This window comes from Pipra filicauda, unplaced genomic scaffold (genome assembly GCF_003945595.2).
Source record: "Pipra filicauda isolate LSUMZ 115617 unplaced genomic scaffold, ASM394559v2 scaffold164_size1636381_pilon, whole genome shotgun sequence".
NCBI classification, from domain to species: domain Eukaryota; kingdom Metazoa; phylum Chordata; class Aves; order Passeriformes; family Pipridae; genus Pipra; species Pipra filicauda.
Window position 1 is genome coordinate 636,305 of NW_024104151.1, and position 18,525 is coordinate 654,829.

The window sequence follows — 18,525 nt, forward strand, 5'->3', positions numbered from 1 at the left end:
GACACTTCAGGGCACTTTTACATAATGTGTTAGCATAGCTAAAATATGACAGACAAGTCAACTTCTCTGAAAGCTTGAATGAAACCTATTATTAGAGGGGGGAAATTTCTGGGTTAGTATAACCTCTGCCCATGGGCCATTGTTGTAAAATAACAATATAATATTGTTAATGGATGGTCCTCAGTGAAAGGCCAGTTACTGAGTGAATTCAATGTGAAGAAAAATATTCTTTGCTCCCTCTCATGATGGTCATTGCTACTCAAGCTGCACTGCCTCTGGAGGCTCTGGGCAAGTGCAGGTTGGAGCAATTGCTTCTCTTCCCTGCCCATCCTCGGTGTGTGGCAGTGAAGACCTAGTGGTGACCACTGGGTCTTGTCTGGGGCTCCCCACCGGAGAGACTAAATGGGACCAAATCTTCCCAGTGATGTTCCTCAGCCATTTGTGCAGCTGGAATCTGCAGGTTGGTTTCCACATGCCTCGGAGTGGTGATAGGAAGAGTCAGAGCTGGGTGGTGGTGATGCTTCCCTGCTGGGATGGAGCTGCATGGGAGCTGCTTTTCAGCAGTATCGGGTTAGTTAATATAAAATTAAATCTTCTAAATACCCTCTGAGAAGGATACTGACTTGCTTTTCAGTGTTAGGAATTACAGAGTTTGGAGCCCTCTTGGCACAAGGACATGTGCACACAGCAAGATCAGGAGGCAACAGCAGACGTGCCAGCAGCTTGGCAATTAACTGCGAGGAATCTAACAAAATCCATTGTAATGCGAAACAAATACTTCTGAAGTTGGGGTTTTTTTCCAAAAGTTTTTTATATATGGTTGATAAAACTAAGATTTAGTGAAGGGAAGGAGGAAACAAGTTGCTGAACTGGAAACTCAGATGAAAATTCACACCAGACCAAGCTTGGCTGAGCGCTAGAGAAGCCAGGACGTGCTTGTACCATTTACCACTGTATTTAAATTATGAGCACCTTGTTCAAGAAGCTACAAACTCCCAAATATCCCAGTTGAGGATATTTAATTATTTTTCATTTTTTCATTTGAAAAGAGTTCCCAACCTTAAAATAAGTGGAGTATCCTTGCCAAAGATCTTTCAGCCTCTTTAGAATAGAGCACTTAGATTACTGGGGACAAAGTGAGTATCTTGAATGCTCTGTGTCAAGGCACGAACAAACGGCACAGAAACAGTAGTACAGTACAGAGTGAAACCTGACAACTTGGTGTTAAAGGAAAGGAATGCTACTGTATGGTTTGATTGTGATCAACTTATCTTCAAGTGGGTTTATTAGCAATTTAATGGAATATTGGTTATTCAAGAGCCATAATAGCCCTGGTTGAAATGTCCCTTCTGCACAGTTTTCCCATACCCTGTGGAATGAGCAGAATGTGACAGTTGAGCTTTCAACAGGCTTCATGAATTTTAAATACTTTTCAGCTGTAAAATGGGGCACATGGCGTGTGGTCAACGGTGGACAAGGAGCTGGCAGCCGCTGAGGGTATTATGGGATATTGAGTGTCTGGGAGATAATGAATGCTTGGCTTATCCAGGTGCATTCTTGGCCTGCTGTGCATGTCCAGACAGAATGGAATATATTTCTCTGGCCAACATTTAACAATTGATCATTTTGTAATTGTAAGCAGAAAGTATTTAGAACATTACTTTCTCAGCGTGCCTGTGTACGACTTAAATTTCATGTCATCATCTTTATCCGGCAAAATCTTCTCTGTTTTTCTGTAACAATGCATTCATGCCACTTAAACTTTTCCACTAACCTGATTTTATGCTTGGTGGAAAAGGCTTAGAGAGCCTTTTCTTCTAGTGACTTTAAATCTCTATCTGTTCAAGCATCCTTTTTTTTCCTGTGATTTTTTTTTTTTTAAACCTGACTGAAATTATTTCCACTTGCTGTGGGTTGTAATTTCAGCCCAACTTTTTGTAGCAAGTGAGCTGGTTGCTGGCTCCTGCTTTGTGGGAAATAGCATCCCTGCATTTTGAAAGCTAAATGGTGGAAGAGAGGAAGGGGAAACCCAGGCATGGTTTGCTGCTGGTGAGCTGTGTAAAGTTGTTCTCAAGAAGCTCTTCTAGGACAAGAAGCCTTAGAGGCCACATTCTGCTTCTTCTCCATGTGCCAGGCCCTCTCTGCTGACTCTGGTCCAGCTTTTTCCATGTTTCCCCTTCCCTATTAATCCCTGGTGGTACTGTGCTCACCCCAATCTCGGGTCACTCTTTTGGGGCAATGGATGCTCAGCACCAGGTACATCAGCATAGTTTGTGAGTATTTCAGTAGTAGAGCAGTAAAGGGCTTTGAATCCATAATTAGCAGTGTGTGGGCAGTAACAAATGAGATAATTATTTGTGTGACCCTTTCTGAACTCCGTGGTTCATAAACTCCCAAAACTGCCAAAAACTGCACCTGCTTGGTACAAGCTTTGGGTAAAGGTGAAACTGTCTCAGAGCTGTAATCTAAAAGCATTAGTGTGGTATCTGTGTACCAGGAGCAGCTAACAAATTATCTTCTGCTTGAGGACATAGCTGGGAAGTACTTTGGTGTTCCTTCTTGGCCCTCCTGTGGCCTCGTTTGATGAAAAATGGCTGAATCCTGAGAACAAGCCGTGATGTGTGTATCCTGCATGGCACGTCAGGCTGAGCGGGGTGGAAGGAGCACTGTCTGCCAGCGGAGCATGGTACTGGCTGTGTGCTGGTCGGTATTCTGGCACAGGCACTGAGCCATGTCAGAGAAAGTTTTCTGGGGTGTTTTCTGGCAGAGAGGTTTTTCTGGGTGTTCTGATGTAACGCTGTTTTCCATGTGTTGTGATGTTCAGCCTAGTTTGATGAAGTCAGGCTCAGATCACTCAGAACAGAGCAGTCCAGATGTGATTTGTCTGGGTGTCTTGGGAGCACCATATCCATCCATGCCATCCGGGAGTGTGCTGCTGAGCAGCTGGCAATCCACTCTGGGACCAGGATGCTGTTGGTCTTTATCTTTTCTCCCCTTCTTGAAAAAAGCAGTGGGATGGACACAAAGACTCTGTGTGGGGGAAAAGGGGGATTGATGGCTAAAGCACACTGTGGTCTGTCAGTTGGATGGGAATGGCAGGTACAAGATGTCCTTAACAGACTGTTCTGGTGGCTGTTTGTAGAGCAGAGCTGATGTTTCTTGTCTCGTAGTCTTAACAAACTCTTACAGCATGATCTGTATTGAATAGCAGTGCTGGAGCGTCTTGTTCTTCCACTGTTTTCCTGATGACCTTTCAAGAGCCAGGGCCCTTTTTCATATTAACACTGGGAGCAGGAGTTGGAAATTCTGCCACAACCCACATCCCACAAATTTCCAAAATCAATAACTATGAGGGTGTGTATCTAACATGTTTAAAGCAAGAAAACAACCAGTAGGAGTTTTTCTTCTCAAAAAGCCTCAAAACTATTACAGCACTGCTTTATTTTCTTTGAAGCCTCTGCAAGTCCAGAAGGGCAATGCTCATTGTTAAAAGGAGACAGACCTCTCACCTCCAGACAGGGCAAATTCAGGCAGTCAAGAACCTGGATTGTGACCAACACTGGTATCTGGTTTTGCAAAACTGAAGTCTACCCTTTCCTGGCCCCGGATCTGTCCATCTCTGTTTATAGCCTTTACTCAGAACCTTGCTGAAAAATGTGTTATATATTGACAGTGGCACTTTGTGAACTCAGAGCTAATGGCTCCAGAAATAATCACCTTTGAGATATCATAGTCTAACTTTTGCATATATTAAGTCTGGCATTTGCTTTGCATGGCTATGAGTGACTTTAAAACACAATGAAGTAAGACTCAAATGCAATATTTGTGCTTTAACAAACTGGAGAAATGGGTGGTGAATGTAAACTTTCAGGAGACAGTGCAGTAGTGTGTCTTGGACTGAGAGCCCTTTTTGTTAGAGCTGCGGGTGGTCTCTGGAGAACTGAGCTGTTAGCACATAAAGCTGAGCTCTGCTGGTTTAGAAACCTCTTTTCACCTCTGGGTCACTGGATGGTCGTCTGCTCTCTGACTCTCTCTGCATCCTTTCATTTAAGACAGGTCTACAGACATCTTCCCTCTTTCACCAGGAGCTCGGAGACGAAGGCAGGTGGGTCATTGCAGTCATTAGAAGATGCCTGATTTGGTGCCATCCACAACTTCTGCTGAGCCCCAGCTGTGCCCCTGCCCATGGGGCATTTTGGGAGCCTCAGTGGCGCCTCACCCATGGCCCCACCACCCTGTCACCCCAGAGGAAAAGCTGCCCTGCTCTTGGCAGGTGTGAGATGGTGGCTTGCAAAATCATTTCCCTATTTCCACTGTCTTTTGAAGAGATAATTTCCTTCTTACTGTCAATAACATAAATCCCATAATATGGTTAGTGCACAGGAGACCAGTAAATAATTTAGGAAGCAGCCTATGTTTAGAGTGCATCAAATACTAATATAGAGAAGTAAAAATCCCCGCACATCAGTAACAGTAATTGGTGGAAGGCACCGGTCTGGAGGGTAATGAGGAAATTAGATTCTTATAAATGTCAAACGCAGTTATTGTCCTCCTTCCTTGAAACAGAGCTGAGCTGGCTGGAGCCCATTGTCTCTCAATCAGCTTTGCTATGGATTAGACACATCCCATCTCACACCAGGAATGTGCTTATTAGAAAAATATCACTGCACAAAGCATACAAGATTTAACACTCAACCCATGTACTAATGGATACATGTACAATAAAACCCAGTATCATGTTACAAATCTGAAGCTAACCTGAGATAATAAGATACAGAAATCTGAAAGGATACAGATGATTGTTTTCCTTGTGTGTAATAATTCTGACTACTTAGGATTTTAGTCTTCAAATAAAGGAGATGAAGTGAGGGAAGGTGACTTTTCCTCTTGGCTGCTTATGAAAAAAGGAAGCAGTAAGTCTTCTTCATAGTGAATATGCTTGTAATCAGGTCATGTCCAAATATTTTGTGTATTTTACTGGTGTCTCCTGGGTAACTGCAGCTTCACAGAGGACTTTGTTGATCCACCGTTTTTCAGTTCTTTCCTGAGAAAAAACCAAGAGGTGGTTATTTGTTCATACATCAAAGCTAGCTCTGTAAATTAATCTTTCATTCATAATGAATGAAAATTTTGCCAGTATGTGTTAAGACACCACACTTCAGAAAAATGGCTATCGATTGTCTGGGGAGGGCAAAATGTGAGGAGGAGAGAAGTCTTTCTAAAATCAACCTCCTCTCCTGCATCCCTATTTTTAACATCTTGAGGATAACAATCACTTGTCTGTCCTTAGCTAGAGATTGTATCTTATTTCCTCTCAGGGGTAGGAGCTCTGTTAGAAAGTAGCACAATCCATCTTGATGTAGGAAGTCTTAAGAATGGAGCAAAGCTCTAGATTCCCTTTTGCAGTGATGAGATACAGACTCAAGCTACTTACCATCCATACTAACCCAAACTCTAAATGCTGCACTATGCTGTTTCCAAGGTGGAAGTGTGTCAAACACATACCGTGGACATGCTGTGTTGGCGACCCTGCTCAGGACTGCTGCAGGATGTCTTTAGAGATGATGTGGTGGGGGTAATGCAACTGTGCTGTATTCCATACAGGAAACTCAGCAAAAGCAGATGAGCTATTCAGTCCTAGATTTGTTTTTCTAGAGTTCTTTTTTTTACAAATATGTGGGGTTTTTTTTCCAGTTGCCTTTTTAATAATGTTAAGTCTTCCTTCCTATCTTCTCCATATCAACTTGTTCTTCTTTTTTCCTTTCTGCTTCTATTGAGTGAAGTTTCTGGTGTTGCCTATAGAAAACAAACAGTAACTTGAGTCTTCTATTTTACACAAGCAAGAGATATTGAAAGATATTCCTAGCATGTGTCACCAGCACTTTCCCGTTAGAACTCTAGGAATTTCTACTGGTTGCTTCAAGTCCCTGCAACACAGTGGACCATAGGCTTGAATCCATCATGGAGAAATCATCCAGCTATTTATATGGCAGTCATTTTATTTATTTAAATTTGGTTTCATAAGCTAAAATGAACCCAATTTTGGGGGGAAAACATCCTGAAGATCTTACAAATATCTTCAAAGCCTTGGACACCATGAAGCAAATTAAACTAGTTTTCTGTGATTGTGGACAACTTTTATTTCTGATAATTTTCCTTAATGTCTGTGCTACAGCTGTACCCTATGAATTAAATAAAGAAACAATTAAAGGCATCTCTCATGTAGCCTGGTGGTTAAATGGTAATCAGCAGCTGGTGATTAAAACATCCATATGACTCAAATCACAAATCCGAAGTCAGCTTTTACATTGCACTATCCTCATTAGCTAGGCACTTTACTTAATTGGTCCTCTAGTGCAAGTGTTATTAGGTGGCCATTCTGGGCCAGGGCTGTGAAGTGCTGCTGCCTCCCTGCCTGCCTCTCCCTGGGGAGCTTTGCTTTGACTGACTGTGTTGGAGTCTCTTCGCAGGACTGTGCGTGGTTTGCAGTACTCAGGTAAAAACTAGGTTTCCACCTGCCAGGAGAAGCTCAAACCCATGTTGGTGACCGGTGTTTGTTTGCTCTCATCACAGCAATTGTTGCACGTCCCTGGTCCCAACTCTCATTAGAATTGTTGTGCCCTGGTCCCATTTGGTCTTCAGGCAGCCTTGCAACACATAAAAAGCACCTTCATGTCTTGTCTGCAGGCTGCCCAGGTTTTACATGTCCTTACTCTCTCAGATGTTGTTCTGTGTTCCAGAGAAGCTTTTGCTTTTGTCTCTCCCCACAGAAAGTGGATAGGGTGGTCCTCTGTCACAATAACATCCACAGCTCTGCTGATGCTTCATATTTGTTGAGACATGGTAGGGGAGGAGGACGGGAGTGGCATGAGGAGCGAGTGCTCACCGGGGCAGCCACTGGCTTGATTTGCTCCGCAAGCCCAGGCAGCTTCTGCTGGGAATACCTGATCAGCAGCATATATCCTGAAAGGACTTTCTCTCCTTGGTGTTTTGGTTTTGGAAGCTGCTGGAGGTCGTAGATTAACTGGAGATAGGTGACCACGCAACAGGCTCAAACCTGTTTTTTCCTGCCATTAGGCCTTCTGCCTTAAATAACCCCATCTGATGGATATATTTATTTATTCCAAATCCTGTGACTGGTGTCCCAATTGTGAGTTTGCTCATCTGCCTCATGTCAGCACGAAAGAGTGAGTCTGTGTGTTCTTAGAATAGAACCCTTCTTTTATTATGCTGCAACTCTATTACTTCATATTAAGCAATTGTTTTCTTTTTTGGGGTCTTATGACTCTTAAGCATGTAGCCACCTGCACAGTGAAACCCACTGGGCTTCACAGACAAAAGAAATCATTCTGCTATCAGCATATGGATGTTACAAAATGTTGCCATGTTTGTAGAAAGGCAATTTTCCAATATTAACTCAGCTGTTCCCCATTTATTTTTAAAATATCACGAGTCCAATCCTCATTATAGATCTAATTTTAAAGAACACTGGAGATAAAGCAACAAGACTAAGAACGATGAAGACTTTCTACTAAGCCTGGAGACTTTTGAGTGCCAGGTTTCTGTCTGAAGTCATTTTAGCATCGAGTGACAGGGAAGCAAAAAGAAGTGTTAATTGTAAAGGGCATGCTGCAGGCTCACTGCAGTCTGCATGCCAAAGCCTTAGATAGGATTTTGTGTGGAGAGGATGAGTCTCCTGTCTCAGCAAGCCCGCAGGTACAGTTCTGCTTTGCAGCATAGCCCATCAGAGTTCTCCAGGTGGCACAAAGATCTGCCTTTGTCCTGCACAGCTTTAAACTGAGGCACCTATTGTGGCTGTGTGCTTGTTGTCCAGGGTTTTTTCTCTAAAGTGACTAGAGAATGAGAATATGCTACAGAGAAAGAAGAACCTCTGGAGAGCAGATCAGTCTTGGATAAGATGCTGCCCTCAGTGTAGACCCATATCACCTGCCCATGGGGACCTGCTCTTGCCTTTTGGGCTTGGGCTTCAGCATTATTGGGATTGCTCACAAATGCCACATTGCTGAAATGTGAAAAATGAGTGGGAAAAGGTGGCGTGGGTGGATCACGTCTGCCCCCTCCCTTATTCCCAAAATCCAGCACTGCTCTTAGGAAGGTATGACAGGCAAACTGTTTGCTGCTATTGCTCTGCGGCTGCTGCAGTGAGCGTGAAGGACTAGTCACCATCATGTGTCCTTTCTGTGCTGTGGCAGGTATAGTTTAGCAGAGCCCAAGGTAGGGCTGCTAGAGTTGCTTTTGTTGGTATATGGTGCTGGAAGACTAGTATGGTGTTACCTGCTTTAGTTTCCTTCATTTTTTCCAGGAATGCTTAATTTATCACATTAAGTAGATAAATGACCTGTGGGACGTGAAAATCAGAGCTGTCTCCCATGTTTGTTAGCGCTTCCTGGGCACCTCTGGTTAACCATGGTGAGAAAGTTTCACTGCACATGAAGATGCTGCTGTGTGGGATCAAATTCAAAGGTTTCTGTGGATGAGCTCATGTTTTTATTGACATTCTGCAAGCTGTAGTTGTGAGCTTTTGGTGAGAGAGTGGCTGTGTGTAGATACTTCTTTTGGCTTACAAGGCGTCACGGTGATGTTGTTTGAACATAGCAAGTGTTAGCCCCTGTTCTGGATGGCTGATCACATGAGCCTCTATAGAAACAGATTTCTGCTCTAGGCATCCTCAGCAGCTCTCCCAGGGAAAGAAGATACCTACTGAAGCTGCATTCCCCACTCCTAATACAAGCTCCTTTCAGCAGGAAATGGGCTTGGACTTCCAGCCATGTGTGCAGTTTTCCAGCAGTCAGCCCCACAAGATAGGCATGAAACATCTTGTAATTATGAAGCAAGGTAGCTCAAAAATGCAAAGAGAACTAGTGTTTAGCAGAATTGCAAAGCTATAAAGAAGATGAATGTTTTATTGATTAGGGGATTATTTTTTTTTCTGCTGACTGAAGAGGGGGTTGTGGTAGAGCTGCCACTTCTTGCGTCTGAGCAGTGTGGAAGGAGTAAACCTCACTCCTCTGCTGGTGCTTTTCCTGGCTGAAATCCAAGGGACAGGATTTGCAAGAGGATATTACTGTGCAGACAGACTGGACTTAACGTGTTTTGGACCTCTCGTCTGTCTCCTCTGAATGCTGCATGGCTCCTGTGCAAAGGCAAGAGCCTGACCTCTGCCACTTGACACCCCATCCCCTGCAGACCACAAAGGCCTCTGGAGAGAGGTGGTAAACTGTGATGGGCAGGGACACAAAGGACTCTGCCATCCATCTTGCTAAAGGTTCATTAAAGGGCTTTAATTCTTATTAATTATATGTATTTCTGGTAGTTGTTTTTTTTTTAATTTTTCAATGGTACAATATGTTCTAAGTAACTTTCTTTTAAACAGGTTGAAGCCATGAAGAGAGTACTAGAAAGTCTCAACCTGAATATAGTCGAGATGGTGGATGAAAATGCAACCTTGGATGGTGGAGATGTCTTATTTACAGGTATAGTGAAAGTGAATTTGCTGTTTAATTCTGACTGCCTTAAAGACTGCCTGTTATCTGACATCAGCATAATAAAACATCATTCCTGTGGTTTGTTAAATCAGTTGTTTACTAAATGTCACAAAGGTGAGTTCTCAGTGCAACCCTCAATGTCCTGCCTAATGCCTGAATAAATGGAATAGCAGTGTACATAGTACAAAGAGCAGTGCTTGCATACAGATTTTATTTTAGCTTGTAAAGTGCCAATAAGAAAAATGCTTTCAGTAGTCAACTGTCTGCAGTTGTTTCATATTTCTTACTACAAGCAGCTACATTCACCAGACTCATTTTCAGGACCTGTAAAAGCTTGATGCAGACAATTGTCACTAGTTCAATGAATCAAATGCAAAAAAATGCATTTTTTGTTTATGGAGAAAGCGGTGGAGTTGTCTGTCAGATGTCATGTGCTAGACAACTTATATGCATGGTTGACTTCAAAGATGAAGATACTGACTGTGTTTTTTATGTCATTAAACCCATTAGACATTTTCTCACATCGGCTGCACACGGGGCTGCTCCCCGCCTGTGCTGAATGAGCCTGTTTGTTTTGATCAACATCACAGTAGATTGTCTGCTTGCCTTAGTTCACCAAGGGGAAAAAAGGCTCTCAAAAGAAGCAGATGAGGAAGGGAGGCCTTTCTAAGGCAATGCAGATCCAGCACTGATTTTCTCTGGAGCTGGAGCTGAAGGATTATGGTGACTGCAGAGCTGCCTTCAGACCAGAGGAAATCTCAGAGGGAGAAGGAAATGGTCAATCAGTGCTGAACTAATCCAACCCAGCTGTTCTCTTTCCTGACCCAATGGCCATTGCAGAGCTTAGAAGAGGAAGCTATTTATGCTTCTGGTGAAATGTGTCTTCTGCATAAAGATTAATTGCTTTAGATTATCAGCTCACAATTGCAGGTTGCATTTTTTTATGTTGAATTTTCAGTTTTACTACTCAGCTTGAGAAAAGAAATATAGAAAATGAAAATCTGGTAAAGATTGCTTCAGAATGTCTCTAAAGCTGGTCTGCTTTAAAAATGTTTATGCTCTGATGAAGAAGCTAATGTGTTTTTTTTTTCATGGCTTAAAAAAAAGAAAAGCTGTAATTGTTTTGCTCTTAATTTTTTCATTCAAGGCAGAGAATTTTTCGTGGGTCTTTCCAGGCGGACAAATCAACGTGGTGCAGAAATTCTGGCTGACACATTTAAGGTTTGTAGACTCATTCATGCCACAGGACATAAAAGCTGTCATTCACTGAACTAGTTTAAAAATTATACTGGCCAAGGTGTTTGTCATACTCATGTACTTTATGTGGGACTAAAAAGGTTTGAACATCCTGTAAAGTGATAAATGCTGAAGTTGGATCTGAGATGTGAGATTGCTGCATAAAAATAAATTGGATAGTGGGAGGCTGGTATTTTTTGAGAGCATATAAATGCTCACGTTCTTCGTGTTCTCATGTATCATCAATGTGTTCTAATTGACAGTCCCTGGAGAGGTTTTTATGCACATACTGTTTAATTAAGCATTTTAATGTATTTCTTTATAGTCTCAACAATAGTAATATTTGAAACATGTTCTGGGTTTTACTCCAGTGCTCCAGACAACACAAGCTGGTCCAGAGGAGTGTGTCATACTTAAACAGTTGACACTGTGCCCTGGGATTGACAATTTGCAGACAGTAAAATTAATTATGGAATATCTCAATATACTTATGGAATTAGGACACTTTAAAAATATTTATAACAGCCATTCCTTGCTTCCATACAGGATTATGCTGTCTCCACAGTCCCTGTTCATGATTCTTTGCATCTGAAGGGCTTTTGCAGCATGGCTGGACCAAACTTGATTGCTATTGGATCAAGTGAAGCTGCACAGAAAGCCCTGAAGGTAAAGCACATAAGAAAATTTTCTAAACAGCAGATCTCCTTTTGTTTTGTTTTGTTTTAATATCTGTTTTAGAATACTGGAATTTTAAAATGGATATAGATCAATGAAAGAGGAAACCAGTACGTGAGGAAACTTGGCTTTTAAAATTGCCAGAGGGGAAGTAAAAGTTTAGTCATGAAGAAGGAGGGAGAGGGGTCTGATCCCTTTTGCAAAGATGACCTGTTTATGCAGCATAGACTTTTTGGATAAATCAGTAAGTAATTCCAGCTGCAGGGCCCAGATTCCAGGATTCCCTGTCCCTCCTTCCATCATCACCTGGATGCAAAGTAAAGTTCCTTCCTGCTCACACTTTTTCCTCTCTGGTCCCATGAGGGTCTCATAACAGCACGGCTTCAACAGGAAGAAGGGAGAGAAATCTCACCCCAGCCTGCCCATAATTTGTGTCTGAACATTTTCCTATAAAGTGGGAGGTGTGGGTTTGAACCCTCAGGCCAAGAGGCCTCATATATCTGAGTCTCTCTCTTTGCTGGCAGATTTGGAAACCAGTAGTCCATTGTGTAGCAGGTCAAGGCTGTGCTACTGCCACCATCCTCAATGGGAAATGTTTATTGCTGCCGTAGTTTGCACTGGGCTCAGTGGCTTTCCTGCCTGCTGTGTGTGTTTAGAGCAAATCTAGCAAATTAAACTTCATCGGAGATGTGGGCACAGAGACACCTGAGATCATGAATCTCATTATGCTTGTAGGAAACAGCTCGTGGAGAGGTCAGCATCTCTGCTCCTGCAGGGTGCAACAGCTGCAGGCACTGACACTTTGCAGCAGAAACTTTGGCTGGGCCACCAAAACAGCAAAGGGCAAGTGAGACTTTTTTTATCAGGACTTGCTGGAAAGATTAAACCAGAATTTACTTTTCAGTAATGACAGCAAGTCCTAAATTTTCAGTTTTCGATTATACTGATTCTTTTGCCAATAAATAAGAGCCTAAGTGCAGGCTTTGCTCTTTGGTTTTGCAGAAGCCTCCTTGATGCAACATGATCACTAATGCATAGAGGAAGCCAGCTGTGTGTTCCTAATAAGAAATGAAGAGTGGTAGAGATAGCTCTGCTGTATTAGTGAGAAAGCTCTTTGAAATCTGCTCAGATTAAATGTAATTTATGCAACCCAACTTGTGTCTCTTGCCCTGGTTCTAAAGCATGAATTATTTTTAAGAACAGCATTGCTGTCAGTACCCAAGGCACTGCTCCAAATCTGTGCCAGGCAGAACATTTACAACAGAAATAGTGTGTAACTCCAAAATCAACATCCCTGGTCCCCAAAGAGCTTAGGAACCTACATTGCATGTCTTGTACACTTCCTTGTGTTTAGGAAGTCAGTGATATTTATTACTTTAAAACATCTTTAAATATTTGCAAGATGGAGGCCTGAGAGTTTTCTTGTCCTTACTGCCATGCTGAGATATTTCACTGGATGTTTGCTTTTCAGATCTTAAACGTTTTCCTCATGGGCATAATCCTAGGACTTTTCATTTCCCAGCAGCATCATTTTTACTATCAGAGCGCAGCAGAGATTTGTTGGGGCTTTTTTTCTCTTTTATCTTGTGATTGTTCAAGTTTTAAGATGTCTCACTTCCCAGCTAAGATAAAATGAACATTCTCAGAGTGTCCCTTGCTGGACATGGGTTGAATTGTGGGGGCCAAGAAAGTCTAGTCTTTGCTGGTTTAGCCTTGCAGCCTGGCAGCAATTAAGGAGGTAGGATAGCGGCCTGATTGCTATATCTGAGTTCAGGGGAGCTCCTAAACAAGAGGATGGTCCCTTGACTTCCCACATAGTTTGGAGTTGCTTTAGTTTGCTCATTCAGTTCCTTTGAACAAGCTGTCAAAGTTTCTCTCTTATTAGAAATCACTACAGGAAGCCCTGAGAGCATATTCCCAGCTTATCACCTACATCTCTTTCCCTGAGAAACTTATAACAAATGGTTTTGGTTATGGAGGTCTGATGTTCCTGATGCTGTGAGATTGATTTAATCTGGGATGGAAAGTGCCCTGCATCTTTCCCTGTGAGATATACACTATCCCAAATGTTCAGGCTCAAACTCAAAATGCATTGTGAGCAGCAGCCTGATGAAGTTTGCATATATCCAGATAGCTCTACACTTGTACAGTGTGTTTATAAACACGAGTAAAATTCAAGTGCAATACTGGTTGCTCAGAGCTACAATTTGAACTTGAGCCAGGACTAATCTGAGAACTCATCAGTTTGATTAAAGCCCTTTGCACAGCTCAGCTAATCATGTTGCAGTGCCTCAATTTAGCTATTGTAACCAAAAATATTTTTTGGATAAGCTGATTAAATGTTGCTGGTAACTAACCATCAAGTAAATACCAGCATTAATCAAGGCACAGCAAAAAGCAGATATATTTTTAAAAGAAGATGGTAATTAACAAGATAATCTAGCAGTCTTTGATTGTTGGTGGATATCTTTTTAAAAATAACCACATCTGTTTTCAGTGTGGTTTTTTGCATTGGACATTTAGCAGTACGTTGACACATGTGTGAGGGTTATGTTTGCTCACACCCTGCCACCTGAAGTTGAAGACTCTAGCCTAGGGCAGCGGTTTTGTCCCATAGCATGCACCCTTCTCATGCTCCTGGAGAGCTGACAGGTTACATCAGGCAAGCATGTCGCAGTCAGCAACTTATGAAGTTACCCTGAGTGTGTTTCAGTGTGTTGGACCCAAGTCTACTCTAATCCTGGGGAATCTCTAGCTGTTCCTCCAGGAATCTAAATCTCTTCAGAGAAATTATTGGCAAACAAATGTGTAAATTGCCTGTCTTGGAAGTGATGGCATTTGCAATGCTGCTTATTACCAGCTTCCCTTAACATTTGAGTTCTTGCTTTTTGACAAAATATTTGTATTTGTTCACTTGCCTCCAAAGAAAAAAAAAATTTCAGTTGGCAATCAGCTTCTTGCAGTCTTGTGGAAATGCAACTGCAAGAGGATCTTTGAGGCACTGACACTCAGAATTAAAAGGTGCTGGATTTTACCAGATCGACTGAGCTGTAGCAGTGCTGTCAGCTGTTCCTCTCGTTACCCAATGCAGTCTGTGTGGCAGTACAGTCCCCTGAGCTTCTGCCGAGTCTGTTGCCTGGCACAGCCCAGCATGCCACTCCTTTATTGTGATAGCTTGTTATTTTAAACCCCTCCTTCACGTTGCCATTTTTCATGTCTGGAAATGCAATCATACAAGCCAGATGATTAAGTTGTCTTTAACCACATCTCGTACTTGTTTTCACGTGTCTTGTTAGCCAACAGGTGAACTGCTGTCAGGCTATGCTAACACTGTATATTTAAAATAGGATTTATCTTCCTGCTAACAGTCTTGTTTAAAAGAGAAATTTTTCTCGATTGTTCTTACTAGTGCAACTTGTGTATCCTTACAATACATTAAAGACTGAAAAAGAAATTGCATCTGGTGCTCACATATGGCAGAGTGCAATTGATGTAGAGTTTAGTGCAGTGTATGTAATGTAAAGCACTGCAAGTGAGCTAGGAAATGAGTGCATAGAGTTTAGGATTATAGACCACATGCTAGAAGTAGACAATAAATCAGAAGTGACATTTTAGCCATGAAATCCTCTTCAGTCTCTGGCAAATATAGAATGTTTATTTGAGCTATAGCTGAAAAGTGGCACTTGAGGAAACCGGGTGAAAAAAAAGAAAAATTAAGTGCAGAAAGTACTGGGGCCTGTAGTCACTATCACATCTGAAATTTTAACTTCCCTCTGCTGTTTTCAGCATGCATTTAATTCCTTCTTGTAGTTAAACCTGTTTATAATTCCGTACATGTAATTCCACAGTTGAACATTGGCCATGGCTGTTGAGATGATAAAGCCTGGGATTACTTTTCTGTTCCCTCAGTGAGGCCAGGATTTCCTCCAAATATGTCACCTTTGGGCTCTGATCCTGCACTGTTGGAATTGCTGACCTTTGCTGTGAGCATGAATGAGGACAGATTTGGGCTGTCACAGTGCTGGTCCCGGTGTAGGGAGGTGGTGGGGCAGTGCTGCAGGTGAATACTCTGCACCACTTTTTCCACAACAAGGGGCACAGCCCTGGCATCTGGCTGGGACAGCAGAAGAGCCAGGACTGGCCCAGGACATAATCCGGTTCAGGTCCCAGCAGCAAAGGCAAAAGCTAGGCAATGTGGTGATGGGAACCATGACACAGCATCTGTTGCACACTCCTTTCTGTATTCTCTTGCTCTATGCTAAATCCAGAAAAGCCACATTTTTGGCTGCTTGTATCGGTTGGTACAGAGCACAATTTCCTTCCACTTTGTAATGAGTGAAGACTTGGACAGCAGCAGGTGACTGGGGACACAGTCTTTGGTCAAACCATTCTCTGTCACCCTTTGGTAGCAATCCCAAAGGATCCAAGGGTGTTATTTATTCCCAGCTTTGACAAACTCAACTATTCCCTAGCAAGCAGTATGGATTGTATTTGTAGCAAGTGCCTGCTAATGAAGTTCTTTTCTCACCCATTGAGAAATGAGTTTGTCCTTTGGGTAGGCTCTGATGTCGCTCATTCTCCGAAGGATTAGCCCCAAGGTCTCTCCATGGGACTGGCAGAGAAAGCCTTGGTGTGAACCCACTGACCTGGAGTAATGCAGGGTGCCTGGATCTTGGAAGGGAGCAGAGGACCTGGAATGAAGATAGGAAACCCAGCATGGTGGCTAGGGATGAAGGCTGCAACATGGAGGGCACTCATCCCACCATATGGCCTCAGCTTAATCAGGCAGTCAGCTGTGTCTGGCATATTCCCTCTGAGATCTGGAATAATGGAGTGGCATGTGAAACATCTGGGATTTCAGGTGGTCATTTGAGAGGAATGGATGCTAATTACAAAGGCAGTGTGGCCGATGTGGCAGATGTCAGGACTGAGTGGCATTGCCAGGCAGAGTGCAAGGCAGAGCAGGTAATACAGCTGAGCTTGTAACCCATCGTGTACCCTCACAGACCTGTCCCAGCAGAACCCAGAGTGGTGGTGACATTTGCACTTCTGAGTTCGTCCTTGGAATCCCAGAGCCTAGCCTCTGGAAAGCATTGAATAATGATTCAATGGGATTTCTTTATTCTCAGGAGTGTATTGGAATATGTACAGTAGTGCAATGCCATGACTCTAGCAAATACCTTTATTTTTTTCCTCCCATTTTCAATAAAAGGTTGGACATGATTGTCCTGCCTTGTTCTTGACCCTCTCATTCAGTATCTTCTATTGGCCGTGGAGCTGCTCATTCATTCATTCCCTTAATTATTTCCTAAAGGACACTATTGCAAATGCAGCTGTTTTGACAGGGGTCAAGGGAGGCTTATCGAAACCACATCTTAAGGATAAAACAGAAAGAATTCTCTTCTGGGCAACTAGGCCCTTGGTCTGTATCCAGAGCTATGATCAGAGCAGAGCTTTTAAAGACTTGGGTGCAAGGAGTTGTTCTAGCATTGGCAGTTGCTCCCATTCCTTTGATTAAATGCCTTTTGTTCTTACTCCATCTTGTGTAACTAAAGTCTCTGCAATGTGCCAGCTTTAAAGAGCTAAGTACTGTTTCCCTGCATGAGAGGAGGGTTATAGTGCCTGCATAAAGCAGAGGGATTCCCAGCTCTGCCACAGAAGTACCTCCAGAACAGGCACCTAAGGGAAAACTTCATCTCTCTGGTATTCTTAGAAAGCAGCCTCTACTGCCATGCAGTATGAAAAGGCTCAGCTAAATTTGCTCTCCTATTGTCTGTACAGCATCTGTCTTTTCTAGTAATGCACAAGTTTGCATGAAAACATTATCTCTTCTTCCTTAAGAATTCATCATTTGTGCCTCTGCTTATTCCCCACATGAAGTCATAATCCTTTATTTACGCTATCACAATGGGTTGCTGTGGAAATGATTACTAATATTAATAACCCAAAGAAGATGACATCAGGTAGGGAATTAGCAGAAAGTGCAAATGAATGCTGACTTTTCTGTAATGCAGTGACAAAGAAAGGTCAGTGAAATACAGAGACCCATTGACAACTTTCCCCTTAAAGCTAAATATTAAAAAAATGAGACTTTGCTTCTCTCAGCCTTATAGATAGGAAAATTAGTCAGTCTATAAAATTCTGTGCACTTTCCTTCAGCTCCTTCTGATTCTTTTTTACTTTATGAATTAGGGGTAGATACTGTCTCAGAAGACATAGGTGTTCACTGAGTGCCAGATGACCTCCTACTTTAAAATGGCAACTTTAAAACAGCAAGTTATATTTTTCTTTTCATTAATTGTAGATGTCATAATAGACACTGCACTTATCTGAGTGTCAGTGTTGTTCACTTTGCATATGTGCAGAAGAATCTAATATTTTGAAAGATAAAAACTCAAAAATATGTATTTATAGAGTAGAGACTGTTGTATTAGTCAGTTTTGTTTGTTTTTTAAAGGGGGAGGAGAGTGTCCCTTTCAATACATATTTATTCAACAGTAAGGCTGTCAGCCACAGGAGCTGGGTCAGAGGCTGACTGAGATGTCATTTGACTTGCGTAAATGGGGACTAATGTTTCTATTCCTTTGCTTTTTTTTCTTTGACTATTCTCTCCCTGGGTTCCTGTTCCAAAAGACAGGATGTTCGTCCTCTCGCCTTCTTGACTGAAAGCAACAGCACACGTAATCCACTTCCTTTTCCCCTTCTCAGATCATGGTTTCCCTTTGCAGTGGTCCTTGGGCAGAGCTGGCAGGCAGGTGACAGCACGGCTGTGACACAGAGTGGTTCAGGGGGGCAGAGCAGTGCAGGTGTGCACAAGAACACCACATGGTACCCATCACATCCGTGGTGATGCAAAAGGTGTCTTGTGCCAGGAAAAGCCAAGGAGCAGGGTGGGAGAGGCTGCTTACTCTGCCTTCTGGAAAACATGACTGAGAGGGTGCAGCAGGGAGGAAAAGCCCAAAGCCCAGCTGCTAACAGCGTGGGTGGTAGATGGAAATTAAAGTAACGTTCTGGCTGTGTCTGGGCTAAGAAATTTGGTGTACTGACCATGGCAGACTGGGGCACTGCTGGTTTCAAATAGATCTTGAATGCACTTTTCATCTATAGG

At 42.6% G+C, this 18,525-nt stretch overlaps 1 protein-coding gene across 1 annotated transcript in view; it reads left to right on the top strand.

The window, feature by feature from the left end:
- The window catches only part of DDAH1 (dimethylarginine dimethylaminohydrolase 1), a 58,538-nt gene that overhangs the window by 29,614 nt on the left and 10,399 nt on the right, over positions 1 to 18,525 (top strand). Inside the window, exons 2-4 of the mRNA XM_027719944.2 lie at positions 9,395 to 9,494; positions 10,654 to 10,727; positions 11,289 to 11,408. Of these exons, the coding sequence (XP_027575745.1) occupies positions 9,395 to 9,494; positions 10,654 to 10,727; positions 11,289 to 11,408 (294 nt within the window). The remainder of the gene's footprint in view (positions 1 to 9,394; positions 9,495 to 10,653; positions 10,728 to 11,288; positions 11,409 to 18,525) is intronic.